Below are 13,594 nucleotides of genomic sequence, written 5' to 3' on the forward strand. Positions count from 1 at the left end.
CATTATAGTCCCTGTGGTTTGAGCATTTTGTCAATTTAGTCAAAATGTTTCATTTTTCGTTTATGGGTTCAAAAATGTTTCACCGTTACCACTTTTCTCCACTGGGTTAACTTCATCTATTTTTTCTGTTAACGAGAAGGGCAATTCAGTCATTTTATATGTAATTCTGTTAACTAGAAATGCAATTCGACCATGTAAAATGACCCCGAATTGTCCTTCTCGTTAACGGAAATAATGGATGAAGTTAACCTAGCGGACTAAAATGACAACAATGAAACCTTTTTGGACCCAAAGACGAAAATAAACTGTCAAAATGGCCCAAATCATATAGACTAAAATGACATTTAACTTAAAAAAAAAAAAAAAAAAAAAAAAAAAAAAAAAAAAAAAAAAACCTAATTGTATAGAATCTTTCAAAGTAAAAAAAAAAAAAAAAAAAAAAAAACTAATTAACATGAAACAAAAATAAAAATGAGTAGAAGAATTTGGTAATCTAACCAAAAGCACCTTTTATTTCACCTTTTAGAAAACTAAATGCTAGTGGCTTTTTCCCTTTCATTAGTCTCCCATCTAACACTGCAAAAAAATGACACATACCCCCTCCTCCACTCCCTACCTTCACCTTTCATGTTAGCAGTTAATTACTCTCCACTTTAGCATGAGGCCTTCCCACCATCACCATGGATAATAACAATAACAACAACAACAAACCAATCAAGCAAGAAAACCACAAAGATCACCATGATCAATATTCCCCTAAGAAACTTCCAACCGTTCCAGCCACCGGCTCAAACGTCGGGGCTGATAGGATGAAGAGAGATGAGTGGAGTGAAGGAGCCGTTTCGAGCCTGTTAGAGGCTTACGAAGCCAAGTGGACGCTTCGCAACAGAGCCAAGCTGAAAGGTCACGATTGGGAAGATGTGGCTAAGCACGTGTCGTCACGCGCCAATTCAAGCAAGTCACCGAAAACACAAACGCAGTGTAAGAATAAAATTGAGTCTATGAAGAAACGGTACCGTTCTGAGTCTGCTACTGCTGACGTGTCGTCGTGGCCGTTGTTTCATCGGCTGGATCTGTTGTTGAGAGGCAGTGGTGGTGGTGCTGCTGCTCCGGTGAGGACTGCTGTTCCGGTGACTAGTGGTGGTGATCCGGCGTCGTCTTCGGTTCCGGTTTCGAGTAATTTGAATATGATCGTGTTTGATCAGACGCCTGTAACGATTTCACCTCCGACGACGACGACGATGATGATTCACTCAGCGGCTGTGCCGGTGAGTGTGTCGATGCCTGTGCCGGTACCGGTGCCGGTTTCGAGTCCGGTGCAACATGGAATTGAACAGAATTCGATTGATTCTAATGGCGTTGATCCGGAGAATAAGGTCAGTGGAGTTTTTTTTTTTTTTTTTGGGAATTTTTAAAAATTACATTTATGATTTATGTTATATATCAAACCTGAGAACTCAATACACAAAAGACTAGTCTCGTCACTGGTCAGCAGTGGTGAATCTAAAAATCCTTACGGGGCAATGTTTAATAAAAAAAGTAACAAAATCGAAAAAACGCTAATTTAAAAAAAAAATTACACTACTACGAGAGCATCAAGACAGTGAGTGAGAGAGCCCATTTGATATATAAACGTGTTAACAATACATAGATGTACGCTTATACGTGGTAGCTTGCTTGTGTGGGGAGAAAGAATGAGGGTAGTTATGTTGTCGCCTTATCCGTTATAATTATCAAAATATACAAATATTTATACGATTTTGATGATAGTTGAAGTTAGAGATTTTCACAAGCGGTAACGTATAACTATTGAATAATAAATACGTGTGAACCAATTTGAAATATGAATGAATACTTACAGACTTTCTGTTGATTTCTCAAATAATGCATGTGTCAATGAATAAATTTAGGTTTTTGATTATTTCACAAATAGTGTATTCCTTACCACTTTATTGTAAGAATCGGTTTTATGGTCAATTTCCCATATTAAAAACAATCAACTTTAAACGCTTAAAAAAGTTAAAAAGTGTATTCACCTATTAATAATTTCATTTCATACATAATAAAATGCTTTAAATACATAATTATTACTATCATTTGATAGTTGTAATACTTTTATTGGCAGCGCAATAGATTGTACATCTTCAATTATAAATGCCAAAAAAATAAATAAATAGCGTCCGTTTATTACAATAACGTATTCAATTTAGATTATGTTTTAGTTTAAACAAACTGTGCATCATATAGATAAAAAAAAATATTGTTTTTATAATTTTTTATTGTAGAATGATTAAAATGAGTGACGTGTTCAACTAAAGTTCTCTTTCCTTTTATCCCAATTTTTCTGCTTTGCACCAAGGAATGGCCTGATGGGTCATGGGCTCTTTCATGGGCTTATACAACAATCATACAATAATTATATTTTTTTTTTTGAAGTTACACTTGGCATATTTTTAGTGGATGATGGTCATCAATAATGAACATGCGGATAGTGGGTTTGTGACCATTATCTTCTAAAGTACTAAACCTACTAAAGTCTAAAACACACGGGCCCATTAGCCAATGGGTAAAAGTTGCATGGGCCCATGGGCCGTGGCTCTCTTTTTAATCACTTTTTTTTTTTTGGTATATTTGTAGTTTTTATATATATTTTCTGTAAAACTTCCAACAGGAAGAAGTAGTCGTTACAAAAATGCCTGTAAATCAACTATCCGAGAAAATGGAGATCGAGACCGATTGTAGCACCCCGGCATTGTATAGCAACGACAAGGAAAAAGAAAAGATAGAGACGAAAAATCACAAAACGAGGGTACGAGAGAGCAGAAAAAGACGAAGAAAGGGAGACAATTGGGACGTTGCCGAGAGTATACGATGGTTGGCGAAAGTAATGATGAGGTCTGAGCAAGCTAAAGTCGAGACAATGCGGGAAGTAGAGAAAATGAGAGCGGATGCTGAGGTTAAGAGAGGTGAACTTGACCTAAAAAGAACTGAAATAATCGCGCACACTCAGTTGGAGATCGCTAAGCTCTTCGCCACGTGTTTGGGAAAAGCTGTCGACCCGTCTTTGAGGATAGGGCGAAATTGAGGGGAGTTCGGGCCGGAATTATTATTTTCCGACCATTTTATATTTTTATGCATACTTTTTATGTATTAATTATTACAAAAAAATTCATACAAATTTATGCATCTATATAAATATAGATGTAAAGTTTGTTTGCCATATTGATGGGAGGTTTGTATCTTTATAATTGTAACCAAACACCTGATAAGATTATATTTAACAGACCTACTGTCTAACACACTTGCACACATTTCATTTTAAGCTTACGCAAACAAATATTATATATAGAAAAAAGGCGGTGGCTGTGATTTGACCGCCACCGACCTTCTATTTTAAGGTTATATAAATTTGTCATCAATAATGAATTATATTATAAAAAAATGATTAAATATGTCTAGAATGTGATTAAAACATAATAAAATCTATAAGAAAAATAAACATGCCTAAACTAGATGTTGGAGTTAACAATTAACATCACTTCCATTTTATCATCTCTATAGGCTATTTTTCAATTGATTTTGAAAAAAAAAAAAAAAAAAAAAAAAAAAAAAAAAAACCGGACTCTGCTTAGGCCATCCGTCTCGTGACATTCCTGCGGCACCGGTAAGGGATGTGGAAGAGAGAGGAGGAGCGACTGCTGATGTGGCGAGGAGAAAGCCCCGGTGCTGCCCATGGCCATGTGCATGACCACGGAAGGAGAGGGGGAGGGGGTATGAGAGAGGATATCCGTGGAAAACGGTTGCACATAAAGAAGATGGTCGGTCAGACGGGCAACGCCTGCATGGAGGCACCTATCAGGGACGTTTATGAGAATTCATATACCATGTTCGAGCTCGAAAAAATGTGTCATTCTGTAATGTTATATTATTATTATTATTATTATTATTATTATTATTATTAGTATTATTATTATTATTATTATTATTATTATTATTATTTAAAATCAAATGGGTATTGGGCTCACTAAAGATAATGCTAATGGGCTAAACCATCTTGGAGTCACTATCATAGTGAATGAGCCTATCTTAGAGTTGTATGGGTATAATATTTAAAAAAAATCAACATATATATTTATATCAGATTAAAAAAAACGTGCCCATTGAAATCACGGGCCTGTATGATGGTCTTCCCTGCACACCCTCATCACCGCCATGGCGCCCATGCCCCACTTGTGTTGAAGATCGTCCTAACATAATTCCATATATAATAAAGAAGCAACTTTTTTGTGCAACATGAGTTGTACATTATGCTTTAAGGATTTTTTAAAAAAAAAACTTGATTTTTTACTTTTGACCCAAAGGTTTTTACCTTTTACAATTTTAACCCTACATAATTTGTTTTTTTTATTTTAACCCAAAACTTTTTATTATTTGTAATTTAACTTCACAACTTTTGTTGCTTATACTTTTCATCTTTCGCAAATTTTCGTTTTACGTATAGTTTCTAAATTTTTCGAGTTAATACGATGCAACGTGCATGTGTGGTTCAATGTTTTTTACCTCTATTTTCCCATGTTTGACAGGTTCGTCGCAATACGCATACCCTACGTCGAGTCAATGTTGGTGGTCGATGACGGTTGTGTGACATTAGTACTATTTGACACCGTTTTACGTCCCGCAACGCGGGGTGTGCTTTGGGGTTTTTTCAAAGAAAAATGGTTATGCATATGGTTGTCGTAACGTTGGCTTTGAGGGTTTTCCAAAAAAAAATGATTTTTTTTTTACTTTTCACGCAAAAGTATTTCATAAAATACTTTTAACCCAAAATTATTTGTTTTTTTTTTACTTTTAACCCAAAACTTTTTATCTTTTGCAATCTATCTTCACAACTTTTTTTACTTTCAACTTTGGTCCTTTATAGTTTTCATTTTTTCGCAAATTTTTCGTTTTATGCTTCCTCCTAAATTTTGTGACTTAACACATCGCAATGTGCGTCTTTGTTTACGTTTCACTCTAAATTTTGCGAGTTAATACGATGCAACATGCGTGTGCGGGTGAACATTTTTACATCGTCTATTTTTTTCCCGTTTCACAGGTTTAACATAACGTGCGGGTCTTAGATCGACTTAGTTATAACTAAAGAATCCCCGCCGCATTGCGGCGGGTCACAATTCTAGTTGTTCTTAACTTACATTAACATGTCGTTATTGCATTATTAGCCACAGTGGCGGACCCAGGAATTTTCCTATGGGGGTGCGGAACATTTTTAAAAGTTTTAGGCCCGTAGGTATATAAGTAAAAAAATCGGTTCGTATCGGGTTGAGTCGGGTCGGGTCGGGTCATGTAAAGCAAACGAACGCCAAACTAAATTTATATAATAATAAAAAAACGTCGACGCCCTGCGGGTTTTCATTTTTTGAAATCTATTGAAAACATCATCTAAAGCTAATTTCTTAAGCAATTCTTTCTTTATTTAATTTTCAACTATTGAAGCCCTAGAAATTATAACGTAAGTTGTAATCACCCTAAAAATATATAAGCCACATAATCACCCTAAAAATCATCTAAACAACCATAAACAACGTCAAAACACACAAAATTTCAAACCTATTTAACAACTTTATTACCATTTTTTCTCCTGTAATATCAACCAAAATCATCAAAATAACAAAGAAACTTACCCGTGTTCGGATTCCGGTTAGATTTGGTGTCGAACGACGGTGGTATGGTGACTGATTACGGTGGTCGCCGGCTGCTGGACTGTTGTCGCTGGGTGATGTTATTCGTTGGCAGTGTAGGGACGAAAGAGAGAGAGAGAGCGGGAGAGAATTTCTAAAGCTTTTGGACTTTAATTATTTTACTATAGTTTGAAATATTGTTAGGTTTGGTTAATGGGCTAAGACTTAGTGGGCTAGCTAGTTATGAATTATAAGTTGGTAAAGGTATGAGTATTTGGGTTTAGTTAGTTAGGTATTAAAAGTTATATAATTTAGGTAGTATTATTTTTTAAAATAAGAGTTTACTAAAAAAATTAAAATATAAATTGATAACACTTTTTACCTAAAGGGTGCGGACGAAAATTTCAAGGGGTGCGGTCGAAAAATTCCAAGGGGTGCGGTCGAAAAATTCAAGGGGTGCGGACGAAAAATTCCAAGGGGTGCGGACGGGATTTTCGACGGAACTTAGCACTAAATATTATTTTCCCCGGGGGTGCGCCCGCCCACCCTGGGCTGACTTTGGGTCCGCCCCTGATTAGCCAAAGGTTTTACTTATTTGACCCGAAAGTTTAATAGAAAAGTAGTAAAGTAGTCAAAAGTGACTAACCAGGATTAATATAGATAATAGATAATTTATCTAATCCAATAACATACTTTCCTATTGACGAAAAGCTACTATCTTTTTTCTTTCTTTCTATTTCTCTGTCACAAACAAAAAAAAAAAATACTATAGTATTTGTTACTTTTTAAATGGATTATATATTAGTTTGGTTTCCTAATCATTTTCTTACAACAAATAATTGAGTATATATAAAATAAAACAAATAATGATCACATGCGTGAGAAACCACTTAAAAAACCCCGTGATGCTTCATATAAGGAAGTCACTATCATAGTGAACAATAATATAGTAGTACAACTTTAGCATAATTTCTCAAACATGAAGACAAGATACAAGATACAAGATACAAGAAACCACATCTCACGTGACTCACGAGCAGATCTCACGTGATACACCCAGCCTGGAATTCGGAATATCGAACAGGACACGGTGGTTCTGCTGGTTCATGTTGGCAATGACGTTGAGCGCAGGAGACGCTGACATGGCGAGGCAGGTGGTGGACCCGGAGGAGCTGTGGATTAGGAAGTTGTCTTGTGGTAATGACATGTTAAGTCCTGGGAACATAAAGGTCATCGTCGGGACTTGTTTCCCGATGGGGACGGTGTAGCATGTGTCAAAGCCGCCGAGTGATGACACGATGGCTTTCCCCATTCGCCTTCTGAACTCGTCACGCACAGCCGTGTAGGCAGCATCTACTAGCCTCGTGAACACGGTGCCTACACAAAACAATGTTATAATGTTGTAACGTGATTGTGATATCATGCTTATGACATTGTGATAAATAATATGTATTTACATATAAAACAATATAAAAACAGGTATTTGGTACACCTAGATTTCCGTAGAAAAGGCCTCCTTTTGCTACGGATATAGCTGTAGCAAATACATGTTTTTGTAGAACTTATAAAATTCATTTTAAAGTTTGAAGGATTTACCTGAATCGATGATGGTGCCACCGCCGGTGTTTGGGTTGAAAGCCAATGCACTCGGGGGGATGTTGACAACCTTGGAGCCAACTCGGATTCCAATCAAGTTCACATAGTAAAGCGAAGTTCTTCTAGGGTTTACAAGTAACGGTGTATACTTGATGTTTTTCGGTTGTCCATTTAGACCTAACCTTAGGGTTCCGGAAAAGTTGGAACTCTTGAAACTAGGCAGACAATATGAGAATGTGGCCGAGTAAAGGGACTTGGATTGTGACACGAATGACAACGGGCCACGACCAAGGCCTAAAACACCTTGTGGGGGGAACGAGCCTCCAACGACATTTTGTATGCAACTAAAAGAGTAACCAACGACAGAGTCCGTGGCTAGGGTTAGGTTGTCTTGTGCCAAGTTAGCCGCGATGGAGGAGCTTCCGTATGTCATATTCACGGAGCATGTTGTCCCCGGACAACTTGAGCTTTGGACCTACAAACATCGATTGCTAAGTCATTTAAAACTATCACATGAGAGATAAAACAAACTTGACATCACTATATTCATTTAGTGGTCCAACAAAACTACAAGTCTTGTTGAATATGAACCGGAAGTCACGGGTTAAAATGAATGGGTGGGGTAGTAGACCCACCACAAATGGACACCCCTGGAGTCCAACCAAAACCGGGTCACGGGTTTGCCTTAATTTTCCTCTCTACTTTTGTCGATTTATTATGGAACAACAATCACTAATATTCCGACAAAATATCAAAAAATAATATATGTAACTACCATTAGTACCATATCAGATTTTAACTTAAATAATAATAATAATAATAATAATAATAATAATAATAATAATAATAATAACAATAATAATAATAACAATAATAATAATAATAATAATAATAATAATAACAATAACAATAACAATAATAATAATATAAATTTTTTATAATATAACAAATATCGCCGATATAATGATGCGAGTTATCTCCAATAATCCAAGGCTACCAAAAAACTAAGGGCCCCACTAACACGACGTAGATAGAAAAACTCACGAGCCCTACTAACACGATTTAGATAATTATGAGATAAACCATAGTAGTGACTACATAAATTTGTGCAACAAAATACAAAATGCATGATTTAAACATGTGTAATTATTTTTATTATTAATGGCTTCAATAATTTTTTTTAAACGCAAACACACTCAAACTTAAAATCTACCTTTAAAATCCACCTAATATCTACTTTGTGGGATATGAACCCGAATCATTTTGATGAGAATAAATACCTGATGTCACTAGACCAAGAGGTTATCATGGGATTCAAATAAGTAGTGTATATTTAAATTTTGGGGTGGGGATTTATACTTACTTGTTTGCATTGGTCAGCACCACAAGCAAGTGATGAGAAGCTAACCGACTTAGTCGAATCAAAGGTGGATGATGAGCAACCAACGCAACCAGCACAAGGAACCAATGCCATATCGGTGCTAGTATCCAAAGCCATAAGCAAGCTTTGAGCCGGTGTCCCAAAGTTAGCCTTCACAATGTAGGTAGGACTCTGGATGATCTGTCTGCCTGACCCAATGGGCACGAAAGACCGTCCAGCGACCAGACTTGTCAAATAGATAAGTCTGGTCTTGTCGTCCGCCTGCATTTGGAGTACACTCTCCTCCCATGAGAGTGTGGTCTTTGGCCTAAATGGTGAACATGGGCTAGACACATGGTAGACCCTAAGGGTTGACCCTTGGCTAGGTAAGCCACAATTTGGGTTAAGTGAGTGAACCACAGTCAATGATAAAAGGAAGAGAATGGTGAGGTGTAAAGCCTCCATGAGTGTGTTGGTTTTGGAGTGAAGTTTGTGTGTGATGTATGCTTATTAGTTGGTGTGTATATATATTTGGTGTAATTACACTTGTTCACCTTCATCTTCTAACTATTCACATTTATACCCTCTCGACTTTCATTTGTTGCCATTAGATGCCCATCACATGACAAGTTGAAATTAATTTAATTTGGACGATATCTTTGTACTTGATAGAAAAAAATAATATACGTGCATCTTATTGTATACATATATAGATTAAAGCATGTTTAATACATAATCAATTTTAAAAGATAACTGCAAAAATAATATAAATATCTATACGTATTGCATCAAATGTGAAACATATGATACTTTTAACCATTTAACTTCATCTTTTTCATACGTGTAATTATCTGCCATGCAGTGGCAGATTTACCCTTCGAGTAGGGTGGGCACAAACCAACCGTACTTCCAGCCCAGACAAAGAAGTTGGCATGCGATCATTCATTAGCTTTAGTTTCAAGGAATACTAACAATTAGACCATCCGTAGTGGGGTTTTTTGGCGTTTTTTTCTAAAAAAAAAACGCCCAACCACGCCGCATGACCGCCCCCAGGAGCGGTGTTTTCAAAAAATTGCCTGCAACGTTGTTTTTAAAACGCCAAAATTTCGCACGTTTTTCAAAATCATACCGTTGCTTCAACGGTAACAAACAAAAACTTTTAGTTTTTTTTTATCCACCTTTTAACCTATAAAACACCCCACTTTTCACTTATTTTTTATAAACTTACTCTTCTATACTACTTCAAATTTTATAAAAAAAAATTACATCATGAATCCCTTCCGACCCACTTTCGGTGTTCTGTCTAGACCTGGTAACCCCTCTACATATTGCCCAAACACCACCCAACCGCAACCAAACTTCAATTTTCAAGAGATGGACCCGACTATGTTTGCGTACGCACAAATACTAGGCATGGGCGGTTCACAACCGTTCTTTCACGGTCCACACGCCTTTGCATCCATGGGCGGTTCGCAACCGTCTCGAGAAGAAACCGAACTCGACGTAGAAACGGTACCGGAGACACCTCCCGAGCCCGTTGCCGAGGCATCTCAACGTGGTAAACGATGTCATAAAAAAAGGAACCAAACGCTCCACGTCGAAAGGGAACCTACATAGCTTGGACAAAAGACGAGGAATACGCGTTAGTACGGGCGTCGCTCGACATATCGGAGGACCCCGAAGTTGGTAAGCGTTTTAAAAATATATTTGTTTTATTTTTTTAAATAATTCGTAAGCGTTTATTTTTATTTTTTAAGAATATAACATTATATTTTTTGTATCAAACTATCAAACTTCACCAATTTTTTGGAATAAAATTTGTGAAACCTTTTTAAAGCGATGGTTAAAGATGAGTATCGGGACAAAGATTCGATATCTAGCAAATGGACCGTATAAACAAAAAATGTCATCAGTTTCAAGAACTCTTTCAACGCACGAGGGACAACTGGGGTAGCGGACAAAATGATGCGGGTATTTTAACAAGAGCGTTGGAAGAGCACAACCAAAAACGATAGGCGTTTTCACATACATGAAATATTGGGAGCATTTACGCGGATGTCCCAAATGGTCTAACGTATCGACCATGACGTCTAGTGGTAGACGTAAAGCAAAAAGGTCCAAAACATCATCCTCGGTTTACCCGGAGACACCAACTTCTGATGCTCGTAACGTCGACTTAAACATTAATTTGGAGGACGACGAGGATGTGGAGTTGGAACGACCGCCCGGTAGAAGAAGTGAGAAAAAAAGGGAGGAAAGGCGAAGTCGTCTTTGTCTAATTTCGAAATGAAGGAAGATTTCGAAGAGATGAACCGACGCTTACAAGACATTCGGTTATAGGCGTTTAGAGACTATGCAAGAAAGAAACGCCGAAAACAAAAAAAATTTCGCGATACAAGAATCGAAACAAATGGAGAAAGACATAGAATTTTTGTCTAAACCGATCAATCATCTCGTAGGCGACGCGTTGATCCTAGCGGAAATGTATCGGTAACAAATCCGTGACAAATACGGACTTTAGATTATTAGTTTTTTATTTAGCAATGTATTTTTTTATTACTTTTTTTGGGTTTTTTATTTTTAGCAATGTAATTTTTTATTTAGTGACATTTTATTAGTTTTAATTTGAAAAAAAAATTATAATTGGCTTTGAGGTATTATAAGGCATTATACCACTACACTTATTTTAAGATAATGCCTCATAACACTCACATAGTGACTAAACCGTCATATGATGGAAAACGTCATTATCCTCCCCTCCCATAACACATAATGTGTGGATATTCTTGCCATACAAAAAAAGATACATGTCAATATAATATGACCTAAAATTACACGTGTTATTAATATAATATCTTCCCATATTATGTGTTAGGTATTTACATAGGTTTTTAAATCTATTAAATTATATATTAAAGTGTTAATACTTTTTTTCTTATTTAAGCTCATATGTTGTGTTCTTATTTTTACTCTTTTTCCTTATTTAGTCAATGGTATATTTTTTGGCTTTCAAATTTTCTTAAATTTATCATAGAGTTAATTGTCAAAATTGTTCCTAAGGTTTGGGCACGTTTGCCATTTTCGTCCAAAATGACACTTTTGTACCAAATTGACCCCAACGTTTGTAACTTTTTGTCATTTTCATCCAAACAACTAACTTAGTTTATTTTTTCTGTTAAGTTGAGAATATTTGAATGAAACTGGCAAATATAAAACCACAGGGACGATTTTGGCAATTTACTCAAACCTTTTTTAATTTCTTTTATTTAATTATTTTTGTTACATATATAATAAAAAAGAATATATATGGAGTTCTTATAAAAAAAATTAGTAGTTTTGTCACATAATTTTTATAAATTTTCATTCAAATCACTAACTCGGTTTATTTTTTCTGTTAAAGACATAAATTAATTTACAGCTTCTTTATATAAATCAGTTTTATAAAGAGAAAATGTCATTGGTGTGCAACACATAACAATTGATTACAACTTTTAGTATTTATCAGTTGTAGAGATAGAAAAAAAATTGTAAAACGTTATATATTTTTTAAATGTGTTGAACACCTAGGAAATATGTTGGTAGAAATAAAATATTTATTTAATTAAGATTATGAGGGTAACTAATCAATACTTATTCTGAATGGCTTGAGTAAAGAAACTTTTGGTTCATAGCATTATAATTACAATTTGGTGGGTAATTTTAAGGTTTCGTAACGATACGTTATTTGATTGGGGGGGGGGGGCACTGGCTTCTGTTTTTCCTTAGGAGCGAATTTAAAAGAGTAGAAGATGAATTACAAACTTGGTACATATGATAAGATTTTTTTATTTAACCTTTTTCAATAAGATCACCAGCATTTTAGTTTTATAAAATTTAGAGGTTTAAGTAGATTTTATTTTTATAAAACTGATCTATATAAAAAATTAGAAATTAATTTCTGTCTTAGTTTATAAAAATCCTTCACCTTAATAGAAAAATTAAATTAGTTAGTGGTTGGATGAAAATTTATAAAAATTATGTGACAAAGCTATTATTTTTTTCATATAAAATTGCATGTATATTCTTTTTTGTTTTATATGTAACAAAATTAATTAAATAAAAGAAATTTAAAAGAGTTTGAGTAAATTGCCAAAATCGTCCCTGTGGTTTTATATTTGTCAGTTTCATCCAAATATCCTCAACTTAACAGAAAAAATAAACTAAGTTAGTGGTTTGGATGAAAATGACAAAAAGTTACAAACGTTGGGGGCAATTTGCTACAAAAGTGTCATTTTGGACGAAAATGGCAAACCTGCCCAAACCTCAGGGACGATTTTGGCAATTAACTCTTTATCATATTATTAAATATATAAGTATGACTAGTTTTATAGTATTCATAAAGTGGATAAATATTAATTGGTTTAGCCGACCCACTTTGACCTGACTTGTTTTAACCCGACTAATTTGTGCTCACCTTAAAAAAAAATTGAATTCGTCACTCCTTTTATACATTATGTATTATACGGTTCTTGTAATTTTTGTTTAAAATCGGCTCTTAACTGGACTTGTTTTGTATACAATATATTATTATATAGATTCATTACCAAAAGTACATTAGTGTAGAACTGATAAAAACCGAGTACTCTGTTTGAAGCTAAAAGTATTTTAATAAAAGAAAATATTAACTAAATTAACAGAGTGTATTCCATTTTCTTATGGAAGAACTATAAGCACTCATGTCCAATGGAGATACCTCCATTCTTGGGCTCTCAAAAATCACAATAATATTACTTTACAACGCCACACCTTTATCTTTATTATTATTACTCCATTCTTGGGGTCTCAAAAATCACAACAATATTACTTTACAACACCACACCTTTATCTTTATTATTATTATTATTACTGTTATTATTTTATTATGCATTCATAACAAAGAGTATATTTGAAGATCTTTAAGTAATGAATTAACAATCAGAAG

At 35.0% G+C, this 13,594-nt stretch overlaps 2 protein-coding genes across 2 annotated transcripts; one reads left to right on the forward strand and one right to left on the reverse strand.

Moving 5' to 3' along the window:
• The first annotated feature begins 539 nt into the window (after nt 1–539).
• On the forward strand, nt 540–3,285 carry LOC110937042 (trihelix transcription factor ASIL2). The gene is made up of 2 exons (XM_022179451.2): nt 540–1,376; nt 2,672–3,285. Exons 1-2 carry the CDS (start codon nt 681–683, stop codon nt 3,083–3,085), a joined length of 1,110 nt encoding a protein of 369 aa, XP_022035143.1. The 5' UTR covers nt 540–680; the 3' UTR covers nt 3,086–3,285.
• Nucleotides 3,286–6,562: 3,277 nt separating this feature from the next.
• On the reverse strand, nt 6,563–9,142 carry LOC110937041 (aspartyl protease AED3-like). Its single transcript, XM_035988558.1, has 3 exons — nt 8,638–9,142; nt 7,275–7,749; nt 6,563–7,055 (listed from the first exon to the last, which is right to left on the reverse strand). Exons 1-3 carry the CDS (start codon nt 9,097–9,099, stop codon nt 6,709–6,711), a joined length of 1,284 nt encoding a protein of 427 aa, XP_035844451.1. The 5' UTR covers nt 9,100–9,142; the 3' UTR covers nt 6,563–6,708.
• Between the last annotated feature and the right edge of the window lie 4,452 nt (nt 9,143–13,594).

The sequence above is a fragment of the Helianthus annuus genome, chromosome 4, assembly GCF_002127325.2.
Source record: "Helianthus annuus cultivar XRQ/B chromosome 4, HanXRQr2.0-SUNRISE, whole genome shotgun sequence".
NCBI classification, from domain to species: domain Eukaryota; kingdom Viridiplantae; phylum Streptophyta; class Magnoliopsida; order Asterales; family Asteraceae; genus Helianthus; species Helianthus annuus.

Coding starts and splice junctions, on each gene's coding strand:
- LOC110937042 (XM_022179451.2), top strand. CDS start 681: ATGGATAATAACAATAACAACAACAACAAACCAATCAAGCAAGAAAAC. Junction 1,377..2,671: donor GCGTTGATCCGGAGAATAAG/GTCAGTGGAGTT, acceptor AACTTCCAACAG/GAAGAAGTAGTCGTTACAAA.
- LOC110937041 (XM_035988558.1), bottom strand. CDS start 9,099: ATGGAGGCTTTACACCTCACCATTCTCTTCCTTTTATCATTGACTGTG. Junction 7,750..8,637: donor GTGCTGACCAATGCAAACAA/GTAAGTATAAAT, acceptor CGATGTTTGTAG/GTCCAAAGCTCAAGTTGTCC. Junction 7,056..7,274: donor TGGCACCATCATCGATTCAG/GTAAATCCTTCA, acceptor TGTTTTGTGTAG/GCACCGTGTTCACGAGGCTA.